Raw genomic sequence first — 19596 nt, 5'->3', positions numbered from 1 at the left:
TAGATGCGTTCTTTGTAGTGCGTATCGATTAAGTTATTTAAAATATCGGATAATCTCCCCTAGGAAACCTGTTTTGATATCCAGAGTGAGATACCTCCCTTCGTGTTGTCGCCATGGTGTTGTCTGCGATGAAATTAGCCTCCTGTATTGATGACCGCACTACTTGGTACATGAAGTGTCCACATATTCATGACGTCAGAATAACATAACGCTACAAATTGTAGCCCTGACTACTTTTTCACCATCTTTAACCTACAAGGTTGCCACACACACTGATATAGATGACGCTGAAGGCTCTGTAGCGTCAATAAATGTCACCATAGTATGAAGTTACCGTAGAGCCATTAGAGATTTTCATACATTGCGGAAAAACTAGTACTAGCTTTTTCTGTGTGTGTGTGTGTGTATATCCGGTTTACTTCTTCCTCGTTCTCATTTTCTTTATTTTGCAACGTTCAGATGACTAGATCAATATGTGAGATGGACTGCGCAGTGGTTTCCAAATCAGGGAACTCTCCATATAGTTTTCTTTCTATTGGGGTGTTTTGGGGCTAGTGTCTTGTTCGGGTCTCTTGGTAGAGAGTGCAGTCCTGAGGTACATGGTCAGCATTATCTGGTGACACTCCAAATGGTCAGATTTCACTTGTTCCAATTTGGAGCTTCCGGTACATATGTTGTCTCATACTGTTGTGTCCGGTCCTGAGTCGAAAGATTAGTCTGGGTAGCTTATAATAGGCATCATTTTTATTGTGATTCGAGTGAGACCTTGGAAAACTCAGATTCCTCCTATATAAAACGACTCAGGACAGCACTTATAAAGCTCAACAACAACAGCAAAAAACTGTCATTCAATGGATACAAGCCCATATAGATCATATAGATCTAGAAAGAAATGAGAAGGCTGACACACTCGCCAAGTGTGGGAGAACAAACACACAATTAAACATTGCACTCTATCCAGAAGAAATGAAGAAATTAATAGGGAATAAAATAAATGAGAAATAGACAAGCTCTCATTCGAATCACATCCGAATCTCATCCGAACCACATCCGGTGTACAAAATAATGGAGATGTTGATCAGTGTAACGGTGTGACAATGAAGTTTTTCAAACGGTAGCCTGCATGAACATTTGTTGTGGTCTGTTAGCGCCGCAGAATCTAATGTTCTAGCATCCTCTGGTCATAGCACAATATCATCTCAATCTGGATGATACATTAGACTTTCACTCTATGGCTTAAAACTTGTTTAACAAGCAAAATATAAAAAAAATACTTTAAAAAGCAAAGGGAAAGAACAATTACTGTCATATATCTCAATACTGCAAGATGTAACTCCCCTTTTCTGTATGAAACAAAAAAATTAATTAATTTACTTATTGTTAATTTCTTGATTGATTCATGCGTTGTCTTCGACAATGAATAGTTGTGCATACTTTCACCTTGATTCGAGAGTGGCAAATGGAAGGAATGACGCATATAGAATGTGTCCCGGACAGACGGAGTTGATAAAAGCTTTATACAAACAGATAGGTAACTAATTAGAGCTGTAATACATGAGATTTTATGCGACATTCAACTGCTACGCATTGAGACAGCATTAATAATTATAATAATAATAATAATGGAAAAACAGCGACAATATGGGAACCTAGGCTTGGAGATTAAGCGTTTATGGAAATTATCTAAAACAACAATGTACCCCATTGTTATATCAACCGAGGGGATAATAACAACTGACCTCACAGATACCTTCAAGGCCCTTGACATTCATAGGAACATTCTCGTTGCCTGTCAGAGGGCGGTACTGCTGCAGACCTGCCACATCACCATAAATTCCTAGGTGGAAACTGATAAAGGGACTACGATGAATTTTGTTTCCCTTTAACGAAACTCGACCCTGGCAGCGCCAGAGAATAAATACTCGTTTTTTTACATAATAATAATAATAATATTAATAATAATATTTATTGTCCGTAAGGAAAATTGTCTTACAATTTGTGCATTATACCAAAGAAAACATTGTAACTATAAAAATAAACAAAATTAACATTCACACCTGACTCACTCATAATTTACATGTGAAAAGTTTATCTCAGATTTTTTCTACTTCATCATTTGATTGCCAGAGGAACAAAAGAGTGTTTGTGTCTGTTTGTCCTTGCTATCGGTGTCTTGTATCTCTTTTGTGATGGTAAAGTCACAAAATCCTGACCCAAAGGGTGATTTTTCATTTCTAGATTATTTTTAGCTTTTTTTTAGCTTATGGATGTTTGTCTCAAAGGCCAAGGCCTTTTCGCTAACATTAAACGCGGACAGTTTTCTCAGTAATCGTAATCTTTGCTGCCCCTTTTTAGATGAGAAAACTAAATTCGTTTCTATTCAGTTGTCGTCCTTGACTTTGGTTTATTCTTAAAATCTGCACTATACAAATGTGATCAATTATACAATACCAATGTTTACAAAATAACAATGTAATAACAAGGTTACAAAGACAGTTTGTGTGGAAATACAAACTGAAAATCGGCCCCCGAAGTGGTCCACCCCGGCAGGTAAAAAGGCAGGTTTCAATATTATCAGAATGAAATTCTATCAAAGACAAATGACAGAGAAGAATGTAAAAAAAAAAGGTTAACAGATCTTGTGTGTTGCCCCAGCTATCTAGGTGCATAAATGTTTTAAATACATGGTAGATATATACTCCCCCTAATAAAGAGACTCCCGTTTTTGTTACTATTAATAGTTGTAAAAGCGGTGTATTTTAATGAAAAAACTGCTTGCATTTGTATTAAAAAATTAGATTTTTCGCTTTCAGAAAAGAAAAAAGTAGCCGTTGCATCAGAACTTTGAATGGTCTAAAATATTATGATGTCAGATTTTCACTATCTTTTCTAGTTTGCGAGACCTAAACGGGACGGACGGACAGACGGACGGACAGGCCACACAAAACTAATAACGTCTTTTCCCCTTTCGGGGGCCGCTAAAAAGACTATTTCTATTTGAAACCTTTTCTTTTATCTCGCGAAAGATCTGTCAAAAAAATATATTTTTCTTGCAGTAGATATTAAATATGTCCCCTCGATAGCGAAGTAAAAACGTCTTTTTCATGTCAAAATTACAAGCGGCGTAAAGTCGTCCTGCTGACCTTTTTTTTAAATTGTCGTGACAAAATGTCGGTGGATACTAACAGAGACAACAGAAAATCTACTAAATACTTAGGAACGGACATTGTTAGGAAAATCTATGGTGCTATACAGCAGTGATGCCCAAACTACGGCCGTGGGTCAGATTCGGCCCGAGACTTGGTTTCATCCTCCTTCTCTTTCTTTGACCTGTGTTTTGTTTATTGTGTTCAAGTGTGCACATCAGACTCCAAGTAAATGCATTTCTGCAACCTAGAATAATCCGACCCTGACAACATTGGGGAAACTTAATGCGTTTGAAACTTAAGGCAAACAGAAGGTCCCCTCCGCCGACGTTTTAGAACAATTGTTCTTTCTGAAAGAGGCTAGAGTCGAGGCTGAAGGCCAAGCTCAACAGGGAAACCTGTCATTTTGTCTTCTCTGTACCACAGCGGCCTTTGGGGCTCTCTTATATCCCATCCAGTACAAAGGAAAAAGTTGAGGCATCCAACAGTGGTCTTGTTTTGTTTCCCTATTGGCCTAATCGTCTCCTCTAATGATCGGTTCCATCCGGGCGCCACGTTGAGGCTGAAAAGCGTTGCCCTGGTTTGTCCCAGCTCTGTCTATCAAAGACCTTATTGTTTCGTTCAAGGTTCTGTTTAAACTCCACAATGCCGCATTCTGCGTTGAGAAGTGTAGAGACGTTGTCGGTGACATAGAAGCAATGACTAAACAAAACCATCTATTGTCACCTTTGACCGAGATCTATGGGACGTGATAGAAGATTGGTAAACTGCTTGGCTTCCCAACCGAATTTTCGTACTGCCTTCGGGCGCTTGGCAAGCACGAGTTCAATCTCAATTAAAAATTCTTCGGGATTTGTAATTGAAACTCCCTCACCCCGATCCTGATATAAGTTAATTGGCGGTACATGCTGTTTAGTTATACACCCCATAGAGTAAAGTAGATGGGATTTTGGTTATACTTTTTAGAATATCTGTCTGTCTGTCTGTCTGGTAACAAGTTTGTACACGTTATTTCTCCCTCACCCAATCTGAGATCAAGCTGAAATTTCGCATTATTATTTCTTTTACCTACTAACACAAGAATCTAAAAAAAAATATTAACCAATTAGTTAAGTAACTATTGGTAATTAGTTATTATTCAACAAGGGAAATAAATTTTACCTGACTGATAAGGTGGAATAAGTTGAATTAGTCCCCTTTATTGTTTGTAGAAAGAAAAGTATGTAAATAACTATTAAATCTATTTTGATAATCAGCTCCCTGGCGCAGTGGCTAGTGTATTGGCTTGAGTAGGCTGAGGAAGTCTTAGTCCTTGAGTTCGAGTTCAGGTCGCTCACTTTCCAATTGGTGATAGGATCATAGCGTAGTGAGAAAGCTTAAAACATGAAACAGGGTTTAACAGAAACAATTTGCAAAAAATATTTCTAATCGCTCAGACGTAATCTCAAACCTTATGGCCATATCACAAGGTCCTTAGGGCTCGCAAAGACCTTCAGGGACGTCATCGAGTGTTCCAATCGCTGTATTAGTTCTTCAGCTGAGACGATAGCTCCAAAGTATTTAGAGCTACTGACACTTGTCAGTGTTTAGCCTCCTATACTATATAATAATAATAATAATAATAAATACAAATACTTGTCTTTGAGTCCGAAGACGAATGATTGCTAATGATAAAAAGCAATGCTGAAACCATCATCGTTTAATTTTTCAAATCTCAGACAGAACAGAATGAAGCAACATACGCTCTAGAATCTAGAAGATGAAAGAAGGGTAGCTCCATGGATTGCGTCCTTAAAAGCTACATCGAGATTATGACCCACAAAACAAACCTTTTAGATGACAAACTCTATGGAGAGATGCTTGACCTAGGAACCACATATAAGGGATTAGTTTATCTAAACTCACGTATACCATAATGCGACAAGTAACAAATAAAAAGTTTTAAAAAATTCCTCCTTTAAGAATCTGATGACTATTCGTAAGAGTGATTGTTTCACTCCTAATAACTAATGAATGTTATGTTTTTAAAAAAAAAAGGAAAATGTTTACCTCACTCTGACTCCCCTACGCACAAAAAAAAATCTTTTTAAGCGAATGTATAAATCTAATCAGAGTCTATACAATTCTAATGCTAGGCCTATAGATCCTGTCTTAGAAGACGGTGCACAACATGTTCACATACGTCTATTTATTTATTGAAATATTTCATCAATAGGGCTTACCCGCTGACGTATGTCTGTTCAAGAGAAAGATTGTCTAGACCAAATTTAATTTTAGAACATATTTCGAAAAAAAAAGGTCCAACGAGAGTTGTCCCAGTGTGGCGGAGGAGCTAACAGTTCTTTTCCCTAAGATATACATCAACTGTCAAATTTTTTTAGGAAACTTTAGAGCAGTTTTCGAGAACCATGTCCTCCAACCCAGTTTTTTTTTCTTTTTCCGCCGATTAAGAATTCGCTAGGTGAAAAGAGGAATTGTAAAAGAAAAGAAAGTTAGGAAGAAAGTAAATATTGAGAAATGGGGAAAGTCAGATTACTCCGTGAACAATTCAGACAAAAACAAAAAATTACACTCCCTATTAGTTTACACTTTCTTCATGGCTAGCAATGTCAACAAGTAGAGGAATTAAAGAATACCATTAAACATAGCATGATAGCACGGCGAAATCGCTGCATATCTCTCACTACTGCAAGGTCTAACTCCCCTTTACTATATTAAATACAATTCATTAATTACCGCTATTTGATTAAAAAATCGGTTAATTTTTTTATTGGTTCATGTATTGTCTTAGACCATGACTAATTGTGCACCATTTTAGCTTGATCTTAGAATGGGAAGTGGGAAGGAAAACACTTGTAAAAGAGTCCTCCCGGACAGACATACTGACAGACAGGCGGAGTGAGTTAATATAGGCTTTGTTAAAACAAAAATTGAAGGTCATTGGAAATTTTAAAATTTGAGTCATTTATTTCAAAGTAAACATTTCGTACGTAGTAGTCTAGCTGAGTCGCGAAGTTGAGAGAGCGTCGCATTAATATGTCGCTTATAGGATCCCTATACTTGCACATTTATAATGATACATTAAAAAGGAATGTTTATATTACTCTATTATTTATTTAAACGTAATGTAGAAATCGATTTTTTTAAAATGTGTATATTATTTGTTAATTAGTCGATTCATCCTGTTCGCTACCTCACAATGACCTCTTTCTTCAAATTTACAATTGCATCCTCGAATATCTACCCAGAGAAACATTTAAATCAAAGTAACAACTCTTTTGGTGTCAGAAGACGATTAATCGGCAAAAGAGTAATCTGGTGTGTGTGTGTGTGTATGCTTGAAAAACGTACAGATTATCGTCGTTCTTTGTGTTGACACACCTGTAGCACACGCTTAGACTTCTTTGCTTAAATAGAAAAAAGAAAATGGTGGTGATTTCTTTATCTAAGAAGAGTCTTTACTCTTTCTCTACGTAATTATTTACCACATTCTGGTGGAATCAACGTTGGTATCGTCAGTTAGGAGAGAAAGAGTTTAAACAAAAAAAAAGAAAAAAAGGAGGTTTCTAAAAAGATTTAGAACCATTGATTACATTGTTAAATCGACTATGCACTGGCCAGGTAAACAGGATACAGTTCACGTCAATACCTGGGATGTCGTGTATGGTTTCATCTTATCCCAGGCGAAGCCTCGTGTTGGTATGGTGGTAAGGTAAGCCTTAGGTCCCTGGCCTGGTCTGATACTGCGATAACTGTGATGACAAATGTACTAGCGTGATAGGAATTTTCTATATTATTATTTTTATGTTTATAACGGGCCGATATCTCGAGCCGGTCACTTGGAGCAGCGCTCGTGTGGAAGTATTTATGGAGGTATGACAGCGTTGGGCTACGTGTGGAGTAATTCAATAAGACATTGCGTAAATATAATTTGGTTTTGTTTGACTCATGAGAATATAAATGTTCTTAGGAGATGGTTTGTTATATTTATGTCAATATTGTTTCACAGCATAGCAGTGTATGTAGGTTAGGATAACAATAGAGATGTACTCAGGTAATATAACGATGTATGAATGTTAATATGATATGAAGGTCAGAGTTGTTGTTGTATACGCTGTAGTAGTTCTCAAAGCATTCTCTATGGCCCTTAGAGAATTTGAAAAATTGTTTTTGAGTACAGCATGCTCAGTGTGCTATGGTTCAATCTCTTTTGTGGATCAGTTGGGGGGGGGGGAGGGGGGAGTATCTGGGACATTGACATTTGGTTTTTAAATAACTACCATTTCTAAATTTTACACAGAAAAAGACCAGGCTCCATTACGAGCAGTGTTGCAACATTAAACAATAATTATTAATGTTCTGATCAGCGCCAGAAGAGAAGTTAGAGACAATACAAATTGTTAGACATAGTTGATATAGAATGGGCATTAATCCTGTATGGGGGATGATAATATTCCAAAGGCTATAATATTCTGTGAGTGCAAATTATCAAAGCTGGAGGCACTCTCCAGGAAACGTTTAAATGACCAACTTAGGACATTAGATGACTATTTACTTTCGTAGAAGTAAACACATGACATTGAGTGGATGAAGAAAGTTTAACTCTGGTACCCCATCAATAACTTGTGTCATTAACAGTACCGTATTTAGACTTCATTTGGGGTCCTTTATAAATCAAACTTCCCCACTGGAAACGCATATGTTATTCATAATATCGAGCAATTTTTGTTTGCTAAATTGAAAATATTTTATGAACCCTTTTGGAAGAGACCCTCAAGAAAGTGGGGGCCCTAAGCTCTAGCTTATGTTGCCTATAGATAAACCCAGCACTGGGCATTAAATAATTAATTCCGTACAAACTCTTAGTTATATGTCCTCCACCTTCCATATTTTATTCTTTTTGCTGGTCGCCTCCTCATTTAGAAATCAAGAGCTCGTTCATTCCTTCATGCTATCTTTCCAGTATTTCATTTCACAGCCCAGTTTTATTTCTGGTACGGATCCTTGCAGGCAGATGTCGCAACTCAGTTAGATCTTATTATTGGTCTTAACGACTTGCTTCCAATGTTATTTTCTGAGTGTGTGTGTGTGGCCATCAACTAGCTTCTTATTTTGTTCAGTAGCAGTCTTTACAAAGCTTATATCAACTCACTCTGTCGGTCTGGTAAGACATTTGGAAACTTACTTTTCTCAAACCCAATTTCTGTTCAAATTATTTCATTTACCTGACAACACAAGAATCAATAGAAAAATTAACCTATGAACTATTGGTAATTTTGTTTGGTATGTCAAACAAGGGAAAGAATTTCAACTTGACTGAAGTGATGGCACAAGCAGAATTAGTCGTGTGAGTCTCAGCGAGCACAGCATGAAAAATAGGACGAGAAACACTAGATAATCAGTCAAAGTTCCATGTTCATTGGCTCTCCACTAGCAGAGTGGTTACCGACGTATTGGTGTGAGAGACCTGGAAAGGCTTGAGCCATGAGTTTGTATTCAGGTCCTTCTTCCTTTTTTAAATGTATTTTTATAATTACAAATTAAATTTCATGACTAAACTAAACTAATTGATAGGCTTACAACTATGCTTAATATAAACTTTGTGTTTGTTTTTTTAAAGTATTTCTTTTTATATTTTCTGGTTTCAATCCATTTACTTGTTAAGAAAGGTAGAAAGGTAGAAAGGTAGAAATTCCAGGTGAGCTACAGACCTGTTTCTCCTGTCTTAAACGGTCTTGCAGCATCTATGTGTCTCATCAGTATAAATATTGATGATCACAGCCTCGATATGCTCGTCATGTTAACTCTTTCTCTCCTAACTGACCATACCAACGTTGATTCCACCAGAATGTGGTAAATAATTACGGAGAGAAAGAGTTAATAACAGCGCCAGCGACTTGTTTGGACCAGATTTCAGACCCTAATACACAACGAATTGAATACATTGGAGATAAAGCCATAGCCAGAAGGTTTTCCATTTCTGAACCTTTTCTTTTTTACCTCTAGCCCACCACGACCCCAACCCCTCAAATATGTTTGTTCTGTCTCTAGTTATCATCATCCAATCCTAAATCAATCCAGTCGAGGTAACGTGTGACTGTAACAAGAGATTATATATATATATATTGAATGGGGCTACACTATTTGGTTAGTTTAGCATACCTGGTCAGTCATTGTTTTGATACTTGTACTAACTTATATGTTTGTTTTTTTTATTTTGCACTAGCCTATATGTACTTTTTTTTTTATTTTGCAGTAGCCTATATGTACTTGTTTATATTTTGCACTAGCCTATATGTACTTTTACTTTTCAGCTTCACGTAGAGTTCTCTGCTCATAAAGCCTGTGAGATACCAATTAGTAAGTCAGGACCAGAACCACATTTTGATTCGTAATCGTAATGAAATCAGGAAAAACAATGGAGTCGATGTTCTAGTGGAGTCTTATAGAAAACGCCAGGAAAAGAAAACGCTATTATGTATTTGAATCTTTGAATATCCCGCAAAATGATTTGACACAACAAAATGACATTTTCAGTGTCTGGGACATGAATTTTCTTGCAAGTGTTTAGCCCTTTTTGAATACTCCATAAATGATTTTGTTGAGTAATTCAGATAAGCCGTAAAACAAGACTCCTGGAATCTGTTCCCTGTAGTCCTATGAGTTTTCTTGTACTGCAGATGAAAAGGATACGCCTGCTTAATGTGCCCGTAATTCGAGAGAGGCGCCGCCTGCCGTTGATTCTTCGGAAGTGGGATAAGTTCCTCCTGATTGGGCTCTGCTGCTTCTTCACCTTGATCTTGATACCCAATAACGACGTGCTGCACGTGACCCTGCGATGGCGTCACGTGAGCAGTATGACTGTGATGTCGGATATCCAAGATGATCAAACTTTCGACGCGAGGCAGAAACCCCAGTACGGACAGCTCCAGGAATACAATCTGGTGCAGCCTCAGAAAAGAGATTTCTCAAGAGGCCAGTCCGTAATTATTGACCAACTCTTGAAACACAAGGTAAGAAATAAATCACTTCAATAAACAAAAATCATTCAAACACTAGATCTACTTGTTAGAAATAAATAGTTATTTAACCTCGTGAGAGTTTAGTGCTGAATTAAACACCTCTTAACCAAAGAACATGAGTTCAAGTCTACAGATTTAATTTAGGATTAGCATCTAGCCAAATATTTGATCACCACTGCTAGCTGTCGTCACGTTGGTATTTCTAGGGCAGTGATGCACAAGCTACGGTCCGTGGGCCATATCTGTCACGTGACTCAGTGCTATCGGGACTTCTGCCTACCAGCTTGATCTGTCATTAAAATTTGAGTCAAGACTCATAAAACTCTTTTACCAGCCTGACTGAACAAGAAGTTCTGTCTGGCGAAGGACGAATCTAATGTATGAATTGCCAACATTGCTATTTCCAGTGATATGGACACTCATGACTCACGCGTTAAGGCCAAACTAAACCTCCTACATTTCCTTGTGCTTTACCAGGCTAACCGTCCGGGTTTTGCCTCTGTTGAAACGGTCCTCTGAGTAACGGCGCTTGGATTGTTGACACGATCATGGGAGCTCTTTTACAACCCCTTTAGTGCAATGGGAACCCAATCGCGCCCCTTAGTTACTCCCAAGGGAGTTTTTGTTTTTATCATTTGGCCTAGTCGTTTACTCAGAAATTCCGGGCGCCACTTTGAGGCAGGGCTGGTAGCCCGGAACTTCTGCCAACAGAACATCATGAAGTCTCAAAGACTCAACGATACACTTTGAGAAAGGATAGCACACTTTGAGAAAGGGTAGCACACTTTGAGAAAGGGTAGCACACTTTGAGAAAGGGTAGCACACTTTGAGAAAAGGTAGCACACTTTGAGAAAAGGTAGCACACCTTGAGAAAAGGTAGCACACTTTGAGAAAAGGTAGCACACTTTGAGAAAGGGTAGCACACTTTGAGAAAAGGTAGCACACTTTGAGGAGGGGTAGCACACTTTGAGAATGGGTAGCACACTTTGAGAAAGGGTAGCACACTTTTAGAAAGGGTAGCGATGCGACCAGTGACACGAGTGACGAACTTTATTTGACCCCCCAGCCAGAAAAAGCTTGGGTAACACTGTTCTATGGAATGTATATGTCGACCCCCCTCCAAGTTTTTTGTATTCTTCTATGGAATAGCCTGTCTGAGGTTGTGATTAGTCTTCGTATTGCAACAGAACATAATGATAACCCCCCCCCCTCCCCTTATAAACTATAACGTTACGCGCTGTTTAACCTACCTTGCACTCTTTCAATGCTCAAAAGGCACACCAATTATTCAAACTGTAAACAATTATTCAAACTGTAAAGCAGTAGAGCGTACTAAATGATTCCAAGCGCAAATCACAAACTGTGGTAATGATATTTCTAGCACTGTATAAAGTCTTGCTCTTCACAAATACATAGGTATATATATATCATGGGCGTAGCGAAGATTTTTATTCAGAGGGCGAAATAAATAAATTATATAAATAATATATATGTATGTATGTATGTATGTATGTATGTATGTGTGTGTGTATGTGTGTGTGTGTGTACACACACACACATAATTAATCTTTATTACATTCTGACCCTTCTTTCTTTTGGAAGACGTTTATTTGACCTAGAAAATGTTCTTCCTGGAGTTGATGGAAAAATTGTAGACTCCCCGCTCTTGCCAGCAAAGAGATCCGGGGAAACGCTGGGAGCTCCGCCAGAGCGGGGTGGAGCCCCGCTGCCAAGGACTATTTCCGATATTGAGAGCCAACTAAATGCATATTCTGAGGTATCTCCAGTGCATTATCCTGTTATTAAAAATGTTTTATTTTCAAAAACCTAATGTGCTTTTCCTACTGACTTAAACATTCCCGCGCCGTTCGGCGAATTAGGCGGCAAGCTGTTTCCCCAAAAATCTGTCACTGGCAATGTCTGAAGCCTCTTCCTTCATGCTCTGAGGACCTCCATGAAAGTGTGGCGCCAAGTTGTACTAGGATTTCATCGCAACTCTTATTATGCGTAATTCATTTTGATGGTGAACATGTCCCGCAAACCTCATGCGACGCTCCGTCACAACCCTACTAAGAGGTCGTCTTCCTGTTCGGCATAGGATTTCCTTGATTTAGACCCGATCTCTATAACTGTCTCCTAAAATCTGTCTTTTTTTATATTGAAGAGGTATTTTTTAGCTTCAAACGCCACTGGAGGGGGGTTTAAACTCAAAACCCTCCTTGGCTACACTCATAGTATTTTGAGTCTATAATTTGCTTTTTTAAAAATATAAATGAGATATTTTTTAGTTTCAAACCCCGCTGAAGGGGGGTTAAAACTCAAAACCCCTTGGCTACGCTGGGGCAATTGATGGTTTAGTATTAAAATCTCATCTAAAATAAACCAATCAGTCACTAAATTCCGACATCACCCTTTCGGGATATATATATATGGGGGGGGGAGAGAAAAAAAATCCCCCCCCCCAAAAAAAAAAATTCTGGCTACGCCCTTTCGGGAAAAATAATGTGTGTTGAAATTGTACCAGACAGACAGAGAAACAGACAGATAGAGTTGATATAATTTGTACAAATCAAAGTGTACACAAGGAGAAGATTACTGTGGTTACGCTTTAGTGTGAACACCTTTAACATAATACGTACTAGGGCCTAGGGGTTGTGTGCACTTGACAATGCGCTTTAGAATTACTTACGTGAAAAAACAAAACAAGTCAATCTACCAACCCTGATGCTAGGCTTCTTTTATGTTTACCATTGACTTCTGGAGGCCCTGTACTCTGTATAAGTGAATCAACGACATCATCAATAACGGTGTCAACAACAAGCCAGGCTACTTCAGCATGGGACATAAAGTGCGTTACTATTGTTTGAAGAAAAATAATTATCGAACGGGAGAGAGATTGGACATAAAAATAGTCTAGAACAGTGATGCCCAAAGTACGGCCCGCGGGCCAGATCCGGCCCACGACGTGATTCCATCCGGCCCGCCGAAAATCCCCCCTTTTTCCAAAAAAAAAAAAAAAAAAAAGAATTAGAAGGTGCAAAAATGTATCTGTACTTACGTTAGGGGCTTGGAGCCCTTAATTTTTCTCCTGATTTATTGGTGCCATGACATTTAACATTTGTGGGTTTATGAAATAGGTGTTTGAGTGTAGAATGTACTTTTTCAACCAGGAAAAAGGAATGGTTCTTTACTTTTTTGTGGAACATGATAATAGATCAACAGCAACATATTTGTTTTATAAAGAAAGTGTGGCTATTAAAAAAAAAAAAAAAAAAAAAAACATAAACATTATAAAACAAATATGACGGCTTTCTTGGTTTGATCCGCGAATAAAAATTTGTTAAACTAAGCCTAGAAATTGGAGGATTGATGGGAATATTTTACCAAAAAGAGAAAGGAAAATGACTCGGTTGTAAAACTAGCACATATTCTAAGTACAGAGATGAAGCCCAATGTTGCTGATATTTTTAGTACTGAAATGAAGCTTCTGAGGCGGGGAAAAAAAATATACATTTCAAATATCCCATTAATTAATTAAGCACAGGATCTACGGGTTTCAAGTCTATCGTTTTTGTAGGCCTACGTTTTCATTCATGTGGCCCGCGACACGAGTGTCGGAAATTAAAATGGCCCGCAGGTCGAATTACGTTGGGCATCACTGGTCTAGAAGACAAGTGGTAGAGTTTTAAAGACAAAAGTAGTCCATAAAACAAATGGTAGACTTATAAAGAATAGAGTAATCCATAAAACAATTGGAAGAGTTTTAAAGACAAAATTAGCCCGTAAAACAAACGGTAGATTTTTAAAGACAAAAGTAACCCATAAAACAAAATGGTTGACTTTTACAGACAAGTTTATGTTTTAAATTCAAAAGTAGTCCATAAAACAATGTATTTGTATATATACATATTAATTCGTACTGAAATCTAAACCAGACTTCAAACCAAGACTATATTCACTCTACCAGCTTCACATAGAATGTCTCCCATCAAGCACTTACCCATTGACGGCCATCAATCAATTCTCATTAATAACGTCTATATTATATAATATAAGACATCCCAGTATGCAAGCTGTTAGCAAAGCAACAAACAGTATTCCCCCCTCCCCCCGTTGTATGTTTACCACCTCTTGGTTTTGGGACAGAAACACAAAACAACACAGCTATATACAAAACATGCCCCCCCCCCCCCGGGTCAGTATCAATCTTTGTGTTATTCTAGCACGACTTCAAGAAGTGCTACATGAATAAAACTGTTACGTACTAGATCAGTGTTCTCAAACTTTAACCAGGTGATGAGCCCCGAAACCAAAAAGTTTACATTCGCGTGCTCCTCACTTATTATCCAACTGGGGTCTGTAAGGTCGGGGGATTCACCCAAGCGTCAAACGTTTTTCAAACATTCTGAGCTTCCGAAATACATTCTCCTGGCGTCTACAACGCACTGTCACACAAAGTTAAACTAAGATCGAGTGGGGTGGTCGATAAAGAATTGTGAGAGACATTGGAGGATGCATATTATACAAGTTGGTGATGAGTCTGTCTGGTAAAAAGTTTGAACATGTTTTCTCTCCCATTACCCGCTCGCCGATCAAAATAAAACTTTGCACAATTATTCATTTAGCCTGACAAGACATGAATCAATAAAAAATTATAACCAATGAGTTAATTAATTGTTGTTATTAGTAATTTTGTTTGTAATTTTCAGATAAATGGTAGTATTTAGCGGATCCTTCCTTTCGATAAGCTTTGTTTGTAAAACAGTATTGCTTGTTTTATTGTTTTATAACTGCACTCGCCATGAGCTCGACACACACACACAGTGTATTCATTGAAATTGATTTTAGAAAAAGAAAACATGGCACCAAGAATACAACAGAGTGAAAGTCTGCGCCCCCTGATGACTGCCCAGCCAGGCAGTGTCTGTTGCTTGGAGTGACATGGGCCAGACAGGACATTCACTTACGTCCTTTGAAATAATGAATTTAAAAAAACATTGAGACATAAATCTGGACACTTCTGAAAACCTAAGTCAATACTTTCAACTTCAAATGCTCCAGGAGACCATTTTTATTATTACAAAAATGATATACAAAAATGATATCAACTCTCTCTGTCTGTCTGGGTGGAATCTTGTGCACGTTATTTCTCCCACTTCATATTCTCGGATCAAGTTGAAACTTTGCACAATTATATACTGTGGATTGCAACACACAAATCAATGAAAAAAACAACCATTTAGTTAATTAATGAGTAGTAATTAATTTATTTTGTTTTAAATAGAGACAGTAGGGCCTACTAAGCTTTTGTAGAGAATTTGGTCTTTAGTTAAAATTTTAAAACTAAGACTATACAATCTTCTACTTTTATAAGTACTTGGATAGCTTAGTGGCTAACAAGTCGGCCTTTCATCGTGGTGGCTTGAGTTCGAATACAGACTGGAGTAACAATTATTTTTGTTGCTTTTGAACATGCAGTTAGGAAACTCCTCTCACCTAAAATGGTTCAGAAAAGTGCTTGGACCCTAGCAGGGAAGTTTCGGCAACTATAAACAACTAATACAAAGATTTCCACTCACATATTTAGTTGTAATTTATTGTTTTTAGTCTAGATCTACTAGAAAATGCATTTTTGATTCAAAATATTGCCGCAATGTCACTTATTATAAATTTAGCCCTAAAAAGTTTTTTTTTTTTAAATTTTACTTGTTTTTATTTCCTTTAGTGTTTGATTTAAAGTTGAGAGTAAACTATGGTGCAGAACCAGGGGGGTGTTTCATTTTTGCTACAATGGGAATAGGCTGTGACATCCTACAGGCTCGTATTATCCTAGTTTTTCGTTGCTCAGCCTATCTTGTGTTCAGACTTTGATCTCAAAAAATTACCATCGTCATCGACTTTAACTCGCGATCCCAGCTAATAAGTATCCCTCCGAGAGGATACTTAAATATTGTCTCGGGGCTATAAGGTGTCATTTATTGGGAGGATTATGTTAACACTGCACTTCATTATACATGCAGGTGTTTTAAGAACTGTAATACTGATCATTTTATTTAGTTTATACTCTCTTTCTCTCTCATTCACCCTATCGCTCTTTCGCTATCTCTCTCTTTTCTTCTCTGTCTCTCTTTCTCTCCCTCTCTTTCTTTTCCTCTCTGTCTCTTTTTTTCTCTATCTCGACATCTCTTTCTCTCACTCTCTCTCTTTCTCTCGCTATTATTCTCTCTCTCTCTCTTTCTCTCTCTCTCTCTCTTACTCTAATCCCTATCACTTTTGCTTACACTTACACTTTTGCTTAGAATCTTCTTAACATTTGTGTGTAATATTGCTTGTCTCCACAAATATCTATGTCTCCGTTTCTCCACTAATGTGTATCTGGCTCTCTCTCTGGCTGTCCTCTAATGTCTATCTAACTCTCTCTCTGTCTTTCCCAATCTAGCTCTCTAATGTGTATCTGGCTCTCTCTGGCTCTTCTCTAATGTCTATCTAACTCTCTCTCTGTCTTTCCCAATCTAGCTCTCTAATGTGTATCTGGCTCTCTCTCTGGCTGTCCTCTAATGTCTATCTAACTCTCTCTTTCCCAATCTATCTCTCTAATGTGTATCTGGCTCTCTCTCTGGCTGTCCTCTAATGTCTATCTAACTCTCTCTGTCTTTCCCAATCTAGCTCTCTAATGTGTGTCTGGAGTTCCTTATCCATCGGTCATTGCATATTAAATAATCTCACGTTCTTGCTATCTTAAAACTTCTAATCCTCGATAATGTAGACAATGATTGGCTGTACCATGAAGTGTAAGCTGTTGTCTCCATTCATTGTACTATACCTTACAATAATCTCTCTCTTTGAAGGGCATTTTGATAGCTCAACAAGCAATGTATTTAAAAAAAAAAAAAAAACTTTTTTAAAAATACAAAGCTTATCTAGGCATTCTAGGGGGAAGAAACTAAAAAATATATAAATAATTAATTAACCCGAGTCCCTAATTTTTTATTTAATTGGTTAGCTGTTATTTTTTTAATAACTCACGTATTGTTATCAACTATGAATACTTGAGCAAAAATTCAACTTGACCCAATGGGAAGTGGGAGAAATAATGTGTACACAATTTGTATCAGACAGACGGACAGACAGACGATAAGCTTTGTAAAAAAAACCATTGTATATTGATATTTATGAGGAAAACCATACACTGATTTGCATATAACGGCTATTTGTTTATATATCAGGAATGAAAATAGTCAAACTTAATGCAAATAAATTAGTTTAATCAAGGATACAAAGACAAATTATGTGGAAACACAAACTCAAAATCGGCCCCCTAAGTGGTCCATTCAGGCAGGTAAAAAGGCAGGTTTCAATATTTTCAGAAAGAGCATCAGAATGAAATTCTATCAAAGACAAATGACTGAGAAGAATAGAGAAAGAAGGTTGACAGATCTTGTGTGGTGCCCCAGCGGTCCAGCAGACCAATGGACTGGTGAAGTGAATGTGAAGTTAGATGTGAACCTGGCCTACCTGATGTCTTATAATGAATATCTAATTGATCTCTAATTGTTTTGTAAAAGGTCAATCTCTTATTCCTCAAGTATAAAATAATTACAACATTTCCGTAAAAAAAAAAAAAATTCCTTAAGTTCAGTTTCTAGTACCCATGTCGTGGTACTATTGTTCACGAGATAATTATGAAACACTACTTATTAATTGCTGTTTAAAATTATGTCCAACTTATTTGCATACTAAATAGATTTTTTGTCTTTAAAAATAGTAAATATGTGTGTGTGTGTGTGTGTGTGTGTAAATGTAGTAATTAGTATGACAGAAATTACTCAACTTAGCAATATAAATGAAAACAAATATTTTTGGACAAAAAATCTAAAACCATTTGCATAAATATGTTAAAAATATGGTATATAGTAGTCTATCCTACTAAAGAGCCTTCCGTGTTTATTACTATTAATAGTGAATAGTTGTAAAAGAAGTGTATTTTAATGAAAACAACTGCTTGCGTGAGGGGTATAAAAAAAATTAGATTTTTCGCTTTCAGAAAAGAAAAAAGTAGCCGTTGCATCAGAACTTTGAATGTTGTCAAATATTATGATGTCGGATTTTCACTATCTTTTCTAGTTTACGAGATCTAAACGGGACGGATGGACAGACATTCCACACAAAACTAATAGCGTCTTTTCCCCTTTCGGGGGCCGCTAAAAAGTAGATAGAGTGATTAAACAATAGTAAAGTAATACATCTCTGAAAAGGTTGTCTCCCTTGCATTACACTCCAGCTGTGCAAAACGTCGATCTATTTCGAGTTAGTCCTACCCTAGAGGTTTCTTGATTAATTTTTTTTTTTAAATCTGAACAGTACCAGTACATGACTTTGAATACCTGACGTCTAGTCAGACTTTGAAGAGATTTTTTATTATGAAATATTTGGGTTAAATCTTTAGATGTTTCGAATCGCGTCAATGACTAAGAGACCATTTGGTTAGAGACCAGTTGACCAGAGACTGCTTGTTGGATATGTTTATCCAAACAAAAAAAAGGAAGACCGTCAGATAAACCTTAAGACAGACGAACAAACGTACTGACAGATAGATAGATAGATAGATAGATAGATAGATAGATAGATAGATAGATAGATAGATAGATAGATAGATAGATAGATAGATAGATAGATAGATAGATAGAAAGATAAAAATTGATTTTTATTGATTTATAAAATGTATACTGAAGCAGTCTCTCCCATGTAGGCTGTCTGGTCGTGCGGTATGCGCGCTGGACTGTCGTTCTGTTGTCTCGATGGTCCAGGCTTCATACCCTGCCCGCTGCCATCCCACGTCTTCATGCGGGAGGTTTGGACTAGATTATCTTTAACTCTGAAGGAACATCCGTAACATGTAAACTATTTTACAAAAATTTTTTTTTACTAAAAACACAGCAGTCGCTTGACATCTTTACATTTCCCTAGTTTGACACAGATTCGCCAGTTCTCCAGCTTGTCCCGACTCCTTGTTCCAAGTATTAGGGTAATGATTAGCTTTAGACTTGTTCCTAAACTTGATCTGCCTATTGAACTCATGGGCTCCGTAAATCAATATTGCGTGATCGAAGACAGAACAACATGGAACATATCGATCCCAAGCTACAGCCAGTGATGATCAAGTTCAAGCAATCCCCCCCACCACACACACACACACTTTTCCCACCCCCAATTCTTTTGGTTTAGCCAGAAATCAGCTAATTTGACAGGTTCGAAAACCGTAACGTAAGGTCAATGTGTCTACTTAAAGATTGATTCTCTTTCCCTAGCTTCATAGCTCGGCACAGATAATGGCCCTTAATTGTCAAATTTTAAGAAATTAAACAAGTTAAATATACTCTTTAAAAAAAATCTTATCTGAGGAGAAGATCTGAGGAGAAGAACTTTTC

General features: G+C 37.3%; 1 protein-coding gene across 12 annotated transcripts in view; it reads left to right on the top strand.

Moving 5' to 3' along the window:
• The window catches only part of LOC106075121 (uncharacterized), a 46712-nt gene that overhangs the window by 12235 nt on the left and 14881 nt on the right, over window positions 1-19596 (top strand). For 3 of the 12 annotated variants that reach the window (XR_008774983.1, XR_008774982.1, XM_056012050.1), the window contains exons 1-2: window positions 6642-6858; window positions 9461-10159. Coding sequence is in view for 9 of the 12 variants with exons in the window: in XM_056012050.1 (XP_055868025.1) it covers window positions 9806-10159 (354 nt within the window). In the remaining 3 variants the exon portion in view is untranslated. The other 9 variants (XM_056012052.1, XM_056012057.1, XM_056012054.1 and 6 more) reach the window with 7 other exon arrangements.

This window comes from Biomphalaria glabrata, chromosome 15 (assembly GCF_947242115.1).
Source record: "Biomphalaria glabrata chromosome 15, xgBioGlab47.1, whole genome shotgun sequence".
Classification (NCBI taxonomy): domain Eukaryota; kingdom Metazoa; phylum Mollusca; class Gastropoda; family Planorbidae; genus Biomphalaria; species Biomphalaria glabrata.
Note: the sequence above shows the minus strand (reverse complement) of the source record. Positions and strands in the feature narration are given on the sequence as shown.